This window comes from Pristis pectinata, chromosome 1 (genome assembly GCF_009764475.1).
Source record: "Pristis pectinata isolate sPriPec2 chromosome 1, sPriPec2.1.pri, whole genome shotgun sequence".
Classification (NCBI taxonomy): Eukaryota; Metazoa; Chordata; class Chondrichthyes; order Rhinopristiformes; family Pristidae; genus Pristis; species Pristis pectinata.
Window position 1 is genome coordinate 117,591,888 of NC_067405.1, and position 19,628 is coordinate 117,611,515.

The following is a 19,628-nucleotide window of genomic DNA, read 5'->3' on the forward strand; positions in this document are numbered from 1 at the left end:
TTCTCAATGGGAATTCTGCTTTTACAGATTAAAGCAAGTAAGGCTTACAGTTTGAAGTAACATGCATGCAGCCAGTGATACCTAGTGATATCTTCCCCTTACATATTTCAGTCGTAGCTTCATTAATAGAATGTTTCGGAGCAGATAGGTTTTCACAATGGCTCCTAGCCGTCTTCTTCAATTTAAAACCTTTCCTTATGTCTGACAGAAGAGCATCAATAATACATTCCTCCTCTTGCTTTATTGATGACTTAGGAACTGAAAAACAAAACAGTCACAATGTACTAGAGTTGTCTCATTTAAAGAATTAGAGTATAAACTTTGTATGGAACAGGCATATTAATAGAACACAGAAACAAAGAAAATCTGGTGACGTGACATGAGATAGGGATGTTACAGTAAGACATTTATGTTCAACTTCACTGTTTTATACTATTATATTTTACATTAACATGGTTAATGGGTGAGCAATTCTATGACTCATCATCTGCCCTTAAACATATTTGGAAACGCAAACAATTTAATATTGAAATGATAAAACATGATTTCAAAATGCAATACATGGATTCCTGACATTGAGACATTCAGAAATATTCACTCAAACCATTGTTTACCAACTTGTCCATTTTCTCCCTTTTGCCTTTTAGCTTCCTCTTCCTGAAGCTTTTGTTTCCTCTTCTCTGCTTTTGCAACCTGTTCTTTCCGGAGTTTATTTTCCTTTAATAACAGGAAAGAAATATTATTTCACAATGGCGACATGTAGACAAGACCACTTGGCTGAAACAATCATCCACAATTCAGGACGTGTGAGTGTTTACAGAAGTGGGTGCCTCTGTCTGTTTGCTTAAATACCCCTCTATAATATTCAGGTGGCCTTGATCAGGATCATGTAGTGAACTCTACTGTCCCTTTAGTAGTGCCCTCCTCAACTTAAGATGCACTTATGGGGCCAATTACTACCCTGATCTCATTGACATACCATGCCACCTCTAATTGCTTCAGTTAAAACAATATTGAACAAAATGAAGATGAACCCAGTGAGATTATATTTGCAGGCAGTTAAATATATTTTCACATTTACCCATGTGTTGTTGAATGTAAAAGTATACTTAATTGCATAATTACATGCAAAACTAATCTCAGAAAAGTGAGCTTCAGTATTTACTGAGTCTGTTGTGAGCGACATTGTTCCTCTTAATGCTCAGGGAGATTATCTAATGAGCAACCGAGCCGTACAGAACAGGAAGATACCAATTCCGGTCCCTAGTGGCGATTCGGCTAATCAGTCTGGATGGGTTTATCAGTCCCAAGTTTGGAAAGGGTAAAATAGAAAGCCAGTCAGTTTCCATTCCAGATTGTGATCCAGAAATCCTTGCTGGAACCATGCTTGCAATGTTACGGCCTGAAATTTCCACAAAAGAGCCTGCACTTCCAGGAACTCCCAATCAAGTTGCAATCATGAAGAAGGCATGCCAGCAGCTCTGCTTCATTAGGAGTTTGATGAGATTTGGTATGTCACCAAAGACTCCTGCAAATTTCTACAGATGTATGGTGGAGAGCATTCTGACTGGTTGCATCACTGCCTGGTATGGAGGCTCCAATGTGCAGGATCGAAAGAGGCTGCAGAGGGTTGTAGACTCAGCCAGCTCCATCACTGGCACAACCCTCCCCACCATAGAGGTCGTCTTCAAGAGGCGGTGCCTCAAGAAGGTGGCATCCATCATTAAGGAACTTCACCATCCGGGACATGCCCTCTTCTCATTACTACCATTGGGTAGGAGGTACAGGAGCCCCAAAACCCACACTCAACGTTTTAGAAACAGCTTCTTCCCCTCCACCATCAGATTTCTGAATGGTCCATGAACACTACCTCATCGTTCCTCTTTTGCACTATTTATTTTTTTATTGGTAACTTACAGTCATTTTTGTGTCTTGCACTGTACTGCTGCCACAAAACAACAGATTTCACAACATATGTCAGTGATAATAAACCTGACTCTAATTCTGATTCAAGTGTATGCAGAAATTTGGAACTTCAGATAGCTGATTGCTGCTGTCATAGGAACCAATGCTGGAGTGTGAACATTTTGCAGTAGAGTTGCCTGCTGAACCAATATCAGAATTTTATTTTTATGTAATGTTTAATTTTTAATAGTTTTTGCATATTTTGGAATGCTTCTGAATGCCCAGGGTATGTTGATTGGGTAGAAGCCAGCTTCCTTGACAACATTTTTCCTGGGGGACCTGCTTCAGGTAAAAGTGGGTTTAGTGGGTAGATGAGTAGTGGGCTGTCAGGATAGATCAAAGTCAGTTGTGACTAACACACAGTATAGCAACATTCACTAATAATGGCCAGTCAAGAGCACATAGTAAACAATTGCCTCGTTATTGTAATTAACAGCTAGATGCTTATTTACCCTTTTAACGTCCCATTGGGAAACATATTGTCGTCAAAGGGCCTTGACCTGCTTTCAAATGATGATTTGAGACATTGAGAAACAGGTCAAAATATTTAAATAACTAAAAAATACTGAAAACACTTCTAAATGTTCAAAGTGAAATAAAACACCTGCTTTTGCAAACAAAGTCAAGGATCCCATACAAACAGTTACAAGTGCACAAGAGGTGGCTATTAGGCTCATTTGGTCCATGCTGGCTTTCTGTTGAGCATCCTCACTGGTCTCATTTCCCCTGTAATTTTATTTCCCTCAAGTTCCGGTCCAATAAAAAAAACTTTTATCTCACATCGCCTTGCATCTCTTGCCCAGAACTTTAAATCAGTCCTTGAATCATCAGCTTTATTTTGTCCTTATCTTTTTAAAAGCACCTAGTATTGGTGAATGTTAAGCACCAGTTCTCACTATTTTTAGACCACATTTGGTAATTGGTTTATTATTGTCACATGTACTGAGATACATGTTTTGCATGCCTTCATACAGATCATTCCAAAACATAAGTACATTGAGGTAGTACAAAGGGAAAAGCAATAATTATATTACTTCATGGCTACATGTGGTTGCAGCTCATCAACTTTAATCATCATTCTTTGTGTGTTTACGCAAAGATTAAACAGGAAAAACTATAATGGAAACCTGCTTCTGCTCCTGCTCCAGCTCCAGAATTGGTTCCAAGAGTCTGAAACCATACCAGCCACAGAAGGGCTCAAGGCAAACATTAATCTTGGCAGCCTGCCAGCTCTTGCCCCATAGCTCCCCCTCACCTCTTTATACTGATGCAGGGTCATGACCTGAACATCAACAATCCCTTTGCCTGCACAGATGCTGCCTGACCTGCTAAGTTCCTACAGCAGCTTGTTGTTTTGCTCAAACATTAATCTTCCTTCCTATCTTTACTCTCACTGGCACACAGCACTGGGAGAAATGCAGGGATTTTTAATTTCCTTCCCAGCTCCTTAAAATCTAAACTAAGTCCTCAGCAAAAGAGAAATACAAGTTGGTTTACAGTAGGAGAGAAGGCAGAAATGGTTCTAATATAGTCAGGAAGAAATAGCATGTCATCTAAGGTTTGAGAAATCAATATTGTTTGGACGTGTCCACGTGCCCAGATGGAAGGTGAGGTAGCGTTCCTCAAGCTTGTGTTGCATCTCTATCTTTGAGTTCTGACAAAGGGTCACAGACCTGAAACATTGGCTGTTTTTTCTTTCCTCAGATACCTGTTGAGTTTTTCCAGCATTTTCTATTTCTACCTCAAACTGTGTATCTTGGTTATATATTTTTGACATTGCAAGGTAATTTAGATGAAAACCCTTACTTTAGAAAGGGTATGGGGGTGGGGGAATAGCTGCAATACTTCTCAGCCAATTACCTCATGGCCTTCCTGTAATGTCAAGCTTTGATTTTTCTTTCCCATTTTTCTTTAAACTCAAGTGTGTCCCAGGCCAAGGCCTCAAATTATCATCTGCCTGTTGCCAACTCCCTCTCTAGATAATGCATAGGGTGGGGCCACTTAGGTCAACCAATATTGGTTCAAGCTGAGGGGCAGGTGCTAATTGCACGAGCCCTTCATCTCAGGACTTTCATGTTCTGCGCTGGACTTGCAACTGATTCCATCAGCAGAGTGGGAGACTGATATTTTGGCATCGGACTTCCAGCTCGTTCCTGAGTTACATGTTGCAAGGCTGACCTGAGCTCTTCAGTTAGCTTGTAATTCTCCATGGCATCCCTGGCTAACAACCAGTACATTCCAGCCCAACAACTACACACAGGTCACATCTTTTCATGTTTCAGCATGTTTGTAAGACAGCGTACCAGGCTAGTGTCACAAAATATCCACTATGTACTGCCGGTTTTACCTATGGTAAGAATCACTCAGTATTCCATATGGCAATATTAGAGCTCATCACAAGTCAATTTATGCAGTCTTAAATAAAGTTCTTCAATTCAAAACATACACAAAAACATTATACTTTGTATGCCAAACTAAGGTTCATTCAGTAAGGTCGTGAGGAATTACCTTCATAGCTTTCAGGAAACAATCTCTGAAGGTTTTGATGGTTTGGAAAAGCTCTTCCAATGAAAATTTTCCAATGTCATCACAGAAGTACATAGCCAGTTTCGTTCTCTCTGTCTCAATCTCTTCCAGAATTTGCTTCAATTCGGTTGTTGCAGACAGACTTTCCTGAAATAATAGGTTATATACATATTTGTAAAAAAAGAGTTTTACAATAGGAGGTTAAAATATTAAATTATTTGGGGTTGCTGTTTTGCTTACTTGGATGGGTTTGTCAAACTGTAATTTTACATCATCAGTTGATGATTTGATGATGCCACTGATCTTCTTGAGGCGTTCCAGCAGATTAACTGTATCAGCCTGAAGTGAGTCCACGCTAAGGCTGTCAGTAAATATAATCTTGATTATAAAAGGTAGGGCAGATCTTTGAGAACTAATCAAACATGGCAAGGTTGGATTGTTTTAAGATGAGGAAGTGGGGAAAGAAGCAGAAAGGAGATGAGGGGCACATACCACAACAGTATAACAATCTTGACAAAATAATCTTGGCTACTGATTGAAGACAGATGATTATCCATTAGGCTGTCTTATAGATACCAGTAACAAATTTTCACAGAGAATAATCGAGATTCTACTCTTTGGAGAAATATCAACTTTAGAATTCCATTTTCCTTTAAATCAGCCAGAGGATCTTGGCAAACTTCATTTCCCTTACAGACTTGCTACAAATATCAATCGCTTTGCAATTTGTCTTTTTTACCAGACCTCAGCTGTCGCACTTTTAAACAAGATTTAGGATTTACATAGGGAATAAATTGTTTTATTCCCCAAACAATGGAGTTCCAAAGTTTGTATATTTTCCTACAAATATTCCTTTCAGAAGTGTTGAAGAAGCAATAGAGAGTTGATTTGAATAACATTAGGCATTTGTTGGGTTGAGTCTTGTTGGCCAGTACTGGGTACTGCTTTTCAGTTTTTGTTCAGTAAAAATAGTAGTCACTATACAGCAAAAGATCAGCATTGTTACAACTGGGTAGAAAAAGTTTTCAAATGGATTTCTTACCCTCCTGCTTGTGAAATTCCTTCCAGGTCATCTGGAAGCTTCAGAAGATCTGGATGGAACTTTTCAGCTTCCTTTCCAATTCAAAATAAAAATAGTTAGATACTAAAAAAATCAAAATTAAATAGTTAGATACAGCACGGTAGCATAGCGGTTAGCACGATGCTATTATAGCGCCAGCGATCGGGTTTCGATTCCCTTCGCTGTCTGTAAGGAGTTTGTACGTTCTCTCGCGTCTGTGTGGGTTTCCTCCGGGTGCTCCGGTTTCCTCCCACATTCTAACGACGTACGGGTAGGTTAATATGGGTTTAAAATGGGTGGCGTGGAATCGTTGGGCCGGAAGGGCCTGTTACCACGCTGTAAATAAAATCAAAATTTAAAAAGAAATTAGAATTAAAATGCAACAACTGGAAGATATCACCTCTATCATATGATGCAACAATGTGATCCGGGATTGGTTGGCTTTGGTCTCAGTAAGTTTTAATAGAGTATTTATTTTAAATCCCTTTGCATCTCCTGTGTGACTGCCCTGATGGAGTATGAGAAACAGGAAGTAGATTAAAATTAATGCAATGAACATTAGCTGTATTAACATTAAACACAAATTACATTGTTCTTCTCCTAATATTGTACACATTCTGGGACAAGCCATGTTCCAATCACATTTTGTGTTCTTATTAGTTTATTGAAAATTTAGTATGTTAGGGAGAAAAAAAGTCTTTGGCCATATAGCTCTGTATTTTTTTTTGACAGTGGTCTGCTTATAACGTTGATAGCAAACTGCCGGCATGTTACATCATTGCACAGTGAAGCCAATGAAACTTGTGGATTGAGCACATGCAGTTAAATAGAGAAATCCAGAAATCTCTCTACTCAGTGCACCACATGTAGCCTTCTCCAGTATATTCAAGGAAAATCAATGATCATAGAGTCAGAGAGGCATAGGGTCATAGAGCACAGAAATGGGCCCTTCAGCCCATCATGTCCATGCTCACCTTTCTGCCCAGCTACACGAATCCCATTTGTCCATATCCTTATATGCCTTGCCAATTTAACTGTTTATCTAAATGCCTCTTAAATGTAATAATTGTATCTGATTCCACTACCTCCTGTGGCAGCATGTTCCAGATATCATCCATTTGTACACTTCAGATCACCATACTATAAAAAGGGTATGGTAGCACTAGAAAGAGTGCAGAAGAGATTTACCAGGACGTTGCCTGGAATGGAGGCCTTTAGTTACAGTGAGAGACTAGATAGGCTGGGATGCAGGGGACTGGGGGAGAACCTTAGAGGTTTATAAAATTGTGAGGTGCATAGGTAGGTTAGATAGTACAAGGGTAGGGGAGTCTAAAACTAGAGGACACAGGGTTAAGAGGGGAGGAGAAAATATTTAAAGGCGACCTGAGAGAAAACTTGTTCCACACAGAGGGTGGTGGGTATATGGAACAAGCTGCCAGAGGAGATGGAAGAGACAGGTAAAAATCATAGCATTTAACAAGCATTTGGACAGGTATAGGGATAGGAAAGGAACAGAGGAATATAGGCCAAATGCAGGAAAACAAGAGTAGAGTAGATAGGCATCTCAGTGGGCATGGACAAGGGCCCATTTCTGTGCTGTATGATTCTACAACTCCACAGCGCCCTCTGTGTAAAAATAACTTGCCCATAAGATCAGTTCTAAAACTCCGTTCTCTTACCTTAAAACTATGCCTGCTTGTTTTTGATACACCTACCATGGGAAAAGATTTTGACCATCTACCCTTTCTATGCCTCTCATAATCTTATAAGACTCCCATCAAGTCATCCCTCTGGCTTCTTTGCTGCAAGGAAACCAAGACCAGTTTATCCAATCTCTCTGCATAACTAAAGTTCTCCAATCCAGGCAATATCCTGGTGAACCTTTTCTTCGCTCTCACTAACTTAATCACATTCTTCCAACAGAATGGTGACCAGATCTGCATACTCCAAGCGCCACCTAACCAGTGTTTTGTAAAATTGCAACATAACATTCCAACTCTGATATTCTGCGCTCTGACCTATGAAAGCAAGCATGCACTACGCCTCCTTCTCCACCTGTGTTGTCACTTCCAGGGAACCTTGGACTTGGACCACCCAGATCTCTCTGTTCATGAACATTCCTTAGTGCCCTACCATGTATATGTCCTATCTCCATTTGGCTTTCCAAATGCATCACCTCACACTTGTTGGGATTAAATTCCATCTCCCAGGACTCTGCTCAACTTTTCAACTGGTCTGTGTCCTGCTCTAGCCTTAGAAAAACTTCCTTGTTATCCACCACATCACCAACTTTTGTGTCATCCACAGGCTTATTAATCATACCTCCTACATCATATCCAAGTCATTAATGTATATAACAAACAGCAAAGGTCCCAGCACCAGCCCCTATTGTACATCGCTGGTGATAGTCTTCTGATCAGAAAAACATCCTTCCACAACTACTCTTTTCCTCCTATCATCAAGCTAATTTAGGATCCAATTACCCAGCTCACTTTGGATCCCATGTGCCTTAACTTCGTCAGATACCTTACTAAAGTCCATATAGACAATATCTACTGCCTTACCTTCATCAACCTCCTTGGTTACTTCTTCAAAAAACTCAATCAAATTAGTGAGATAGGATTTCCCCTTCATCAAGCCATGCTGACTGTCCCTAATCAGTCGCTGCTTTTCCAAATGAACATAAATGCTGTTCCTTAAAATTTTCTCCATTAATTTCCCTACTACTGATGCAAGGCTCACTGCCCAATTCATAGATTCATACAGCATGGAAGTAGGCCCTTTGGCCCAACTTGTTTATGCCAACCAAGATGCAAATCCCATTGGCCTGCGTTTTGCCCATATCCTATCCTTTCCTATCCACATACTTGTCCAGATGTCTTTTAAGCGTTGTAGTCACACCCTCTCCTCTGGCAGCTCGTTCCACATACCTCTGCAAGAAATATTTGCCCCTCAGATCTCCATTAAATATCTCCCCTTTCACCTTAAACCTATACCCTCATATAAATAGTCACAGTCTTTTTCCCAGGGTTGGGAAGTCCAGAATTAGGTTCCCCAACCATGGGAAAAAAATGACTGTGACTATATCTTAACTGAACCCCTCAATTTTATAAACCTCAATAAGGTCACTCTTCCTCCTTCTTCGCTGCAGCAAAAACAGTCCCAGCCTACCCAGTTTCTTCAATAGTTACCTGGCTTATCCCTGCTGCCCTTCTTAAATCAAAGAACAACATTCTTCTGGTACCTTGCCTATGACTAGCAAGGATGCAAACATCTTTGTCAGGGGCCAGCAATCTTCTTCTTTGTTTCCCATAGCATTCTAGGATAGATCTCATTTGTCCCTGGGGAATTATCCACCCTTATGTGTTCCACATGAATTTAAGATATTGATGAATAATTCTTGCTGTGTATCAAAACTAGTATATTTTGTAGTTCGTTGAATACGTACATAGTTAAGAAAGTTTCCAACTTTAAGAATCAGTTCACAGAAGAGGGGCAGTCTTGTAGCAGAAAGTAGATCTATACGAAAGCAGAAAACAGTTATATGTTCTGATGAAGCATCATTGACCTGAAACATCAACTTTGTTTCTCCCTCTACAGATGCTGTCTGACCTGATGAGCACCTGCAGCATTTTCTGCTTTTAAACAGTTATATGATTTAGGCTCTAGTTATGTTAACTTAATACCCAGGCTAATGTCCTACGTCCTAACTTGCATCAATTCTCATTCACAATTTAATTTTAAAATTCTTCCCCCCCCATTTCGAAATCCAGTGGCCTCCCCATTTCCCTATCTCTGTTATCTCCTTCAGTTTCAAGATTTCTGGTTCCTCCATGCATGGTTTGTGCACATTCCCGAGTTCCATTGTGTTCAATAATTGGTAGCTGTGTTTTGGCCTCAATCCCTGGGATTCCACACCCATCCCACCCCCAAATCTTTCTACCCTTCTTCCTTTCAGTTGCACTTTAAAACCCAGGCCATGGTTTCAGTTACCTCTACTAATACCTTCTTGTATTGCTCAGTGTCAACTTTTGTCCTGCAATTGTTTTTGCTGCTTTGCGGCAGTTGTTATATAACATACAATATACACTAACCTACAAAGACACCTCTTTTCAATAATATCAACATTTGCTTTTAAAAGTGAGTAGACTAGTATTAAAGTTTTATCATTACATTTTTTACTTTGAATTATCAATGTAATAAGCAAATAAATGAAAGTATAGTAACAAAAAAGGAGGCAAGCATGTAATGGTCATAAAATTACTTAGAAGCAGACATTATGAGTTGTCTTTTTTTTGTTTTTCTTTTTCTTTTTTTTAGTTCTGCCTCAAATAATGAGTAGCTTCATTATTTGAGGGAGAATACAGTATTTTATCTTAGCATTACTAGACATAAAAGACCCATTACTGGAGCCTTCAAAATAAGGATTGTGATGAGCACATCAGCATTGTGAATGGGCAATGTACAATTGCAGAAATGTATTAACAAGTTAACACTACTTGCTAGATTAAACTGCATCAAATCACATAAATGATACCATTAGTTTTCCAATCTCTGATCAATCACAATGTTGCTCAACTGTTTGCTGCTTCTGCAGGTTTATTTTGTAATAAACCTGCAGAAGCAGCAAACTTGTAACCTGGGCAAAACCATATTCAGTGACGTAGTCCATCTGATTTACCTTGACAAGCAGATTTAATTAATTCTGCTCTTGGACAGAGCATTTGTAGGGTAACCATAGCCTCTTCGCAGAGAAACATGCAGTTAATCCTTAGCTGGTAGCTGTGGTTGAGCAAGGAAGAGAGAACAGGAGTGTGAGTGTTAAGTTTTGACAATTCCTGTCCAGCTTAAGTCTCAAGAAAATGTGCAATTAGAGGTTATTTTTCCATTTGAAAGCTGCCAAAAGCAATGATGTAAACAAAAAAAAAGACAATACTGGATAGTAATAAAACAGTTATAACTAAATTAACTGTTTTTTGGCTAGATTAATATTTGAAAAAACTGCTTGATAAGGTACTGGACACTAAAGCAAAATGTGTAAAATAAAAATGCCAGGAGTACCAATATTTCACATCTTCTTGAATCATGAAAATATTACAAAAATTAATGTAATTGATGCTTGTGTGTAATATGAAATACAATATTTTATTTTGGAGACCAAAATGTCATTGATCTCACTTCCAAAATACTACTCTGTATTTTAAAGAAATAATACAGTACTTACTCAGTTTAGTCATTATATAGCACACTTACTTTGCTGAATGTCGGTATTAGGTCTCTGATATCACGAGTTTCTTTGTAGTAAATGGAACTGAAATTACTTCAAATAATTTGGGACGCAGAAAAACATATACACCTCAGATCCATGTGGAATATGGAAAAATTTAGACAAAATAGCAAAATAATTGTGCTATAACTTTTCATGGAAGTTCCAGAGTGGTATTGGGCTGCCTAACATTGGCGTTATTTTCTTGTGTTGCTTTTCTGTTGATATTTTCAGTATGTTACATATAGAGTGTGAGAGAAGTAGAAGAAATATTTACCATAAGTCCATTTTCATCAAGTTTTTTTTAGTAGTTAAGATTCTGACAATGCTAAATGGCAAAGATTTATGGCTCTTTATATTCAGGTATAGTGTTTCACTATAGATAACAAAAGTTGAAATCCTCCCCCTATTCAGTGTGAGAGTTGGAACACAGTAGAGCTTTGAGCAAGGATTTTAATGTAAGTTTAGAGATAATGTTCCAACAAAATCCAAATTTGTTTCTTTTTCCACATCTGGTTGTTTAAGTTCTTCTCGCCTGTCCGTGCCCCTTTTCCTTGATAGTGTCATGAATTCCTTTTCTAGTACAGTTTCATTTACTGGTAAACTTTGTAGGATTAAAAATTATTTTAAGATTAGGATGTCCTTTTAAGTGAAATATTTTGCATGCTTGGGGAAGACCAGTTTCTAATGACAATATTGAGTTGCACTGACATTTCTAGACAAGTATAGCTGGATGAGCAATTACTAAATCTATGTTTTATCTGAAAAGAGGTACATAACAGACATCTGCAGAAGCATGAACTTCTGCACACAAGTGATAACATGATACATACCAGGGAATACCAAGGAGCACAAGGTAGAAATGATCAGCACTTGCTAATTTCTCCTTTTCTCCTTTGTAAGCCTTTATATTTTCTACCTGCACGTGGAACATAAATAAAAGCATTCTGTCAGATTAAAATGGACCTTCTAGAACATCAGAGCTGGTATTTACCATCTTCCCAATTTACCTCATGATCCTCTGGGAGTAACTTCTGGAGTTGCTTCAAACACTCTACATCAAATTTTGATCGGTCCCCAGTTCTGATCATGTCAGCCACTTCTTCATCAGAACTAACAGAATATTGCAAATGGAACTGTCATTATATCAAAACAATAAGAAAAAGAAAGAATTCCAGGCAACAAACATTTAGCAAGCATTTGTTATTGCTAATGGGCTGAACTGTGCTGGCTTGGGCCAAATGTTCTACAGGGAACCACTAGCATTCAGCTGCTCTCAGGTAAATAAGATGTGGACCTGTGCAGATCTGTTCTAAGTCTAGAAATGCAGACAGCAGAGATACACAAGTAAATCCAAAATGCACGTTTGCTTTATCAGCAACTGATTTCAAAACAAGAGCTCAAGCCAGCTAAGAATATAGTTTAACTTAATATTGGAAGCATTGCCAGTGCAATTAATGACATGCATATAACAGTTACATTTAAATGTAACTCACCATTTGAATTGCTTTAAAAATATGTTCAGATTGAGGCTTTTCCTTGAGTCCAGAAATGTGATCTGTTTGAAATAGCAAGGTATAAGTGGGCAGCAGTGCTTAAATCATTGTCCCAATTCTTCCTTAGTTCCCTCAACAAGCATTGTAAATTTACTTCACTTTCTTAGTCACTTCTAACATCCTTGTTGATTGATTTTGAACATTTTATTTACCTCCTTTGGTTCCTTTTTTGTAACATTTTGCTCTTTCTTTTTTGGTTCTGACACGGGAAAGCAGAAGAGCTTTTCAATACTGGCATAATCAGGATCCAAAGATGGTTCAGCAGTTTGATGGATGGATGACCATAAAGAATTGGTCTCTGAAGAAGTAAACAAACAGGGTCACAGAAGGGAGAAAGAAATCATGATTTTCCTATACAAACTGGGCAGAATTGAAAGGTTGATAAAACAATGCAGGTTCCCTTAACACTAGTGTCTCCATGCCACATAAAATTCCCTGAACAAGATGGCAAGAGACTTTCATGCTGATCTCTAGTAACAGTGTTGAAACTACTAACAATTAAATGCAAGGACAACTTGCCCACAGCCAATACCAGCCCACCAACACCAGCTACTCTCCTCCAACTGTGATCACTACTCTCCATAGTTTAGCTTCCTCACAGGGGTAACATTTCTTAGACATGATATATGGTAATTACTGATGCTGAGCAGCTCTAAGGGTCCTTTGGAAACTAGGGTTATTGGAGTACAGAAGTATACCTTATGATTCATTATTTCTGTATATAATGAGCTGGTACAGAATTATGGTATATCCAGTTCCTTAGCATTTTCACCACAGCCCTGCATTTTTTTAAAACCTTTAATATCAATCCAGTTCCCTTTAGAAAAATCACAACTGAATCTGCGTCCACCGCACTTTCTCTTGCCATCTCTAGCACGGCAGGCACGGTAGTGTAGTGGTTAGCATAACGCTTTACAGCGCCAGCGACCCAGGTTCACTTCCGGCCACTGTCTGTAAGAAGTTTGTACGTTCTCTCCGTGTCTGTGTTGGTGTCCTCCGGGTGCTCCGGTTTCCTCCCACATTCCAAAAGACGTACAGGTTAGGAAGTTGTGGGCATGCTATGTTGGCACCGGAAGCATGGCGACACTTGCGGGCTGCCCCCAGAACATTACGCAAAAAGATGCATTTCACTGTGTGTTTTGATGTACATGTGACAAATAAAGATATCTTAGACCTTTTGCCAATCAATGTCCATGAACAATCTGCTAATGGAATCATTTTTTTTCTGTTTAATCTCTTTAAACCAGTCACGATTTCATACATCTTCATCAGATTTCTTTTCAGTTCCAAACAAATCACGGATTCCCCTGTTTATTTCTGTACCTGAAATCCCTGGAAGTATTCTAACGAATCTTTTCTGAACTCTCTGAAGGACTTCACGTCCTTTCTCAATGACAGTATTCAGAACTGAGCAAGTACTCCAGCTGAGGCCTGGAGGTTCAAATGGTAAAACCAACATTGAAGGGAAAATTGTAATAAGAATTTCTTTAACAAATACACAGAATAGGAAATGGGTCAGGAAACTATACGGACTGCCCGGTTAATGCAAGGGAAAAGGACTTAGAACTGTGAATTTATACCTTGCCTTTCAGACTCAGTATATTGGGAAAGCTACAGTTGTCTAGATTTGGTTTGCTTCTGATTAATTCTTCATTCACAAAATACTAGCGAGTGGTAGTGTCCGTGGTACATTTACATTCAAACTGAATCTGTATAGGCACAAACCTATACCCTAGGGAAGCAAACTTCTAAGTGTGAGCATCAAACCAGTGATAGTCAGGGTTAATTTGGGGACTGGGTAGATAGTGGCCAATCTTGCAAAATATTCTGCATGATATGAAAGACCAATACCTACCCATGCATTGACTGCAACAAGAGCAAACTAGATATATGGTGGTAGGATAAGAGAGCTCAAAGCAGGTTTTCAATGTGTTGTCACAAAGAGGAGTCAAACCATGATAGATTAAAATGCAGCTGGATCTTGTAATGTAGAGGAGTAGGACTGCCATTCTGTGCTACTGAATTAAGGGTGAATAGTGATCTCCAATACTATTGCTGAAACTGCTACCAAGTACACACATGGGCAACTTGCCCATCACCACCATGGTTAGCTGAAACATTAATGCACTTTCCATTGCTTTCCTGCCCATTGAACATTAAATTTTACTAAAAGATATCTACCGCCATTCAAGATTGCAGAACAAGTTATTTATAGAAAGCTCACTCTCAGACGTACCTGTGGCCAATTTTGGTGGGATTTTCTGCCAGTTCAGTTTTTTCATCCGTAATTTTGGTTGATGAACATGTCGGAGAGGTGGACCACGAGAATACAGTTGATTGGCAGTTCGGGAAGCCGTAATGGGTGCATCATTATTAAATGCACCTGGAGGCGGTGGTGGGGGTGGAATACCACCAGGAAAAGGTGGGGGAGGAGGAGGGGGGACACCGCCAGTGCCGGGGAGTGGGGGAGGAGGAGGGGGGACACATCCAGCGCCGGGGAGAGGGGGAGGAGGAGGGGGGACACCGCCAGTGCCGGGGAGAGGGGGAGGAGGAGGGGGGACACCGCCAGTGCCGGGGAGAGGGGGAGGAGGAGGGGGGACACTGCCAGTGCCGGGGAGAGGGGGAGGAGGAGGGGGGACACTGCCAGTTCCAGGAAGAGGAGGGGCAGGGGGTATACTGGCAGTGTGCAGATCATTGGATGGAGATGTCATTGTGCCATCTGCTACAATTGGAATTGGAGGTAGTGGAGGAGGAGGAGGAGGAGGAGGTGGTGGTGGTGATGGTGCAGAAAGCAGCACCTCATCAGTTGATGGTGGCAATGATGAGCCAGCCTTCTGCTTTACTTCTGCTGCCGCAGTGGGCAATGATAATTCTGTTTGTACAGCTTTATCAACAGCCTTTTTATTTGCATTTTGTTTCACTGGCTGATCTTTTCTAAACTTCTTAATCAATACAAGCCTTTCCATGACTATACCGATGTCTTCATCTTCATTTACTGTGAAGAGAAGTATTTCACGGATCAGTGTTCACCACATAGAATTTTACCTCCTTCCAACTGTTTAGATAAATCATTTCATGATGGGTCAATAATTTGAGTTACGTTAAACAAAAAAAGTGTTTTTTGCAAGTCTTCCCCCACCCTTTGCTTGCTGGAAATACTGGCTTGTTTCCATTTACAGTGGCTGCCAGCCTGTACTACATCTCTGTGAGCACTGAATACAAAAGGACATGAGCTTTGGAGCAACTCTCCAAATGTGTATGCCAATAAAAGGCTGTGGAGAACAATGGGACAAGAATCCAGAAGAGTTTATCCCTTCAGAGTCACACAGCATGGAAACAGGCCCTTCGGCTCAACTTGTCCACACTGACCTTTCTGGATGAGGATAATCATTCTGCTTCAATTTCTACCTCTGATGTCAGTCCATTAAGTAAATTCACCAAGAATCAATGGCAGAAACCTTCCTGGCCTGGATGCTCATACCAGATACCCCATTTACCCCCTCTGTCATGAGCAGGAGTAGGCCAATCAGCCCATCAAGCCTGTTGTACCCTTCAATAAGATCATGGCTGACCCAACACCACAATCGCACTCTCTCCCCACATACCCATTAATCCCCTTGTAGTTCAAATGTCTCTTAATTTCAGTCTCGATTACATCAAATGACCCCACCTCCACAGCTCTCTGGAGTTGAGAATTCCATGGATTCATGACTCTCTGAGAGAAGAAATTCATCACCAGCTCTATTTTAAATGGATGACCCCTTATTATGAAGTTATTTTCCCTGTTTCTAGCTATTTCCACTAAGGGGACCATCCTCAAAATCTTGTATGTTTCAAAAAGATCACCTCTATTTCTCCTAAACTCCATGGGGTGTGGACCCAAACTGACTAACTGTTCTTCATAAATCAACCACTTCATCTCAGGATCAACCCAGTGGTGTACATCCAGTGCATGTAAACCATTCCTTAAATATGGAAACCAAAACTATTTGGTGTACTCCTGGTGAAATCTTGCCAGTGCTATGTAAATTTTACCTATCTTTATATTCCATACTCTTTGCAGTAAAACCCTACATTACATCAGCCTCTCTAAATACTTGTACCTGCATGCCGACTTTTTGAATTTCACATACCTGGACCCCAGATCACTTTGTACCACAACACATCCTAGTACTCTATTTAAATAATAAACTGCTTTTTCATTTTTTCTTCTCAAAGTGGATAACCTCACATTTTCTTACATTATACTTCATCTACAAACTTCTTACCTTCTCACTTAACCTATCTAGACTTCTTTGCAGGCTCTCTGTTTTCCCTCACAACTTGCCAACTCCCACCCATCTTTATATCATCAGCAAATTTGACTCGAGTATGGTCAGCCCTTCATCAAATCATTAATATAGGTTGTAAATAGTTGAGGTCCCAGCGCTAATTCATGTAGCATCTGCTAGTTAGTGATCGCCAATCTGAATGATCCATTTATCATGATTGTTCCATTTTCTATTCATTGCCAATCCTATATCCATGCCATTATATTACCCACAACCCGTGTGCTCTTGTACAGTAATTTTTTATGTGGCACCTTACCAAATGTCTTCTGGAAACCCAAATACACTACATCTACTGGTTTCCATTTATCAACCCTGTTTGCTACATCCCCAATAAACTCCAGCAGCTTTGTTGAACAGTTTCCTTTTCATGTTGACTCTTCTTGATTGTCTCATGATTTTCTAAATGCCCAATTTCAAATTGGATTCCAGTATTTTCCCAATAACATACGTTAAGCTAACTGGTCTATAATTTCCTGCTACTTCCTTCCATTCTTGAGTAGTGAATAAGTCAGTCTTGGACCTAAATGCAGGAATTCCAGACCTACAGACCAGCTCAGAAGCTGAATCTGTCAGCTTACTTCATTGCTTGTCACTCCATCATGGGGCTCAGACTTGGTCAGTTCCTTTAAATCATTCACTTCAGTTTCAATAACATTTATATGAATTTCCCCCACTTTGTCACCCGTTAAAGGTCATCAGGGGCATTCCTGGTGACACCAGTGGTCCAGTTGCCATCCAGACACTCCAGGGACTGGAGGGCCGGTGAGATAGGTCACCGGCATCCAGCCCAAGTAAGAGATGGAGGACTGACTATGCACTAGGAATTCTGACCGAGGTGACCAGATCAGTATGATCTAACCCATTATGAAAGCAATGAATTAGCCAGCCCTCTATTTGCTGCTCTCCAGGAAGGGTTCGGATTCACCTTGTGCAGTTTCTAATTCCATAACTGCAGAGATTTTGGAACTGAAGGGGTGAAGTTTGTGGAAGGTTGGTGGGGAGGGGTTGGTGTGGGTTTGTTGCATCTCCCAGAGCAAGCTTCTGCATAACAACAGGTCTCCCATAATGTAAAAGCAATGCATGGAAATGGGGTGAGGTGGGGCGGAGAGCCAAAAGATGATTAAATAGCTGGGATAACTGGATAAGTCACAACCCATGGCTTAGTTGGTTAGCAAAGCCAGTAAACACACTTGTTTCTGATCTTCAGAAATGTTCAAATAGCTATTAAAACTATTGAATCTATTCAAATTTAAACATTAAATATGAAACAAAAGCACATTCTGTTCTCACACTGGTCTCCAGGGGAATTCAAATGTCAGACAGTAGCCGACATCAGCAAGCAGCTAACTCACCTACAGGATTTCCACAGGAAACTGTTGGCAGTTTTGTAGGGAACTGCCCGTATTTCCTTCCCAAATTTGGAGCAGCGTGATTTACTGTAGTGATTGGCAGCAACAGTAAAGTTTCTGCCATCATTGAGCTATACTGATATCTGAGAATAATATGTTTCAATGTACTTGGGGGAAATAATTTCTTACTGTCATCAGCAATTAGGATGGCTCTGTTCACCAAAACTTCCAGGGCTTCCCAGATCAGAGGACTGCTGCTGCTTGACGGCTCCAGCTGCAGAAGGCTCTGAAGAATTGACAGCAGCTGTGTAGAGACTGGTGAGCTACTCACCTAGAGTTCAAGTCAAAAGGAAAAATACTGGTAACTGGAATCAAAGAAATTTAAGCACAGAGGGCCACCATTTCAAACCACTCTGCCACAGCAAAACTACCCATTTCTCTGGTCTTCACCCTCCTCTCTAATAATATTTCCATTACTTCAAGGTAATTCTCTCTCTTAAGTATTTTGAATAACTGGTATTCATTTTCCAATAATCCTTTGTTTAAAAGGTTTTCTGGTTACAGACTCCACTGGAGATAATCCTTCAATGTTTTACTCTTTTATAACCTTTGATAAAATTTTGACCTTCTTGATTAGGTTTTGCTTTAATCATTATCACAACCCTATTTTGTTTCCCTCATGTTTCTCATCTCAAATGGAATCCTGTTATCGTTACAGGTACTTTTCCTGCATCACATTCACCATCATTATTTGCATCTCGTCTGTTCCCGTCCTTACTGACATACAACTTTGGAGAAGAAAACTCCACAAAATGGCTGTCACGGAATGGTCTCGGTAGAACTAGGAGCCTTTGTTTGATGTTTAGAGGAATACTCTGCCAGTATTGGAACACCTGATTGGACAGCTTCAGAAGTAGCTGCAGGCAGCTCAAACATCTTCCAAAGTCCACAGAACATGCCACCACTAACAGGGGTGTTTCCTCCAGTGTTCAGGCTGTGCAGATACTCATTCAATGATGTACTGACACTCTCAGTAGCAATCCATTACTGGAGCTGTCTTAACATCATGGCTGGCCATTCAGGATGAGTCATGGATCTCAGTGCAGGAAGCTAAAACACACCCATCAGTGAAGAACTGACTCCCATAAAATCTCCAGAGACATCGCAGCACACTTAGTGAAGAACAATGTATTGGCAGGCTCAGGTTGTCCAAGGCTGTTATCTCTGAGACATGTGACATTCTGAAGGAAAACTGTCAGCCATGCTCATACCTGGACTTGTCTCACTGTCAAGGGCATATTGACATTTACTTTCCTTCCAATGGAATGCTGCCATTTCTCCCAGCTTGCTGCTCACTGCTGCATCAGAAAGGTCATCTGGCAGTGTATTTTCAAAATAATTATTTCATTTCCTTTGATGGCAGAGGGTTGGTAGCATCTCAGGCACTGGGATTTGCCACATTGCATCCATGTGCCTATAAAAGGGCACCCATTAATAAATTCATTTTTTTTTAATGAATAGAACTTTTAGGAAAGATTGCCACTCCTCAAATTGCAAGTGGCTGCAGATCAAGAG

At 40.1% G+C, this 19,628-nt stretch overlaps 1 protein-coding gene across 8 annotated transcripts in view; it reads right to left on the bottom strand.

Annotated features, from left to right (window-relative positions):
* inf2 (inverted formin 2) overlaps window positions 1-19,628 on the bottom strand; it is an 80,153-nt gene that overhangs the window by 13,863 nt on the left and 46,662 nt on the right. For 5 of the 8 annotated variants that reach the window (XM_052018115.1, XM_052018107.1, XM_052018096.1 and 2 more), the window contains exons 7-20: window positions 18,243-18,384; window positions 14,610-15,368; window positions 12,526-12,671; window positions 12,314-12,375; window positions 11,828-11,930; window positions 11,651-11,736; window positions 10,233-10,333; window positions 9,000-9,070; window positions 5,952-6,059; window positions 5,534-5,604; window positions 4,732-4,852; window positions 4,474-4,638; window positions 615-717; window positions 49-258 (exon numbers count right to left, since the gene is read on the bottom strand). In XM_052018115.1, the coding sequence (XP_051874075.1) occupies window positions 49-258; window positions 615-717; window positions 4,474-4,638; window positions 4,732-4,852; window positions 5,534-5,604; window positions 5,952-6,059; window positions 9,000-9,070; window positions 10,233-10,333; window positions 11,651-11,736; window positions 11,828-11,930; window positions 12,314-12,375; window positions 12,526-12,671; window positions 14,610-15,368; window positions 18,243-18,384 (2,248 nt within the window). Of the gene's footprint in view, window positions 1-48; window positions 259-614; window positions 718-4,473; window positions 4,639-4,731; window positions 4,853-5,533; window positions 5,605-5,951; window positions 6,060-8,999; window positions 9,071-10,232; window positions 10,334-11,650; window positions 11,737-11,827; window positions 11,931-12,313; window positions 12,376-12,525; window positions 12,672-14,609; window positions 15,369-18,242; window positions 18,385-19,628 lie in introns of those variants that run through there. The other 3 variants (XM_052018131.1, XM_052018123.1, XM_052018139.1) reach the window with 3 other exon arrangements.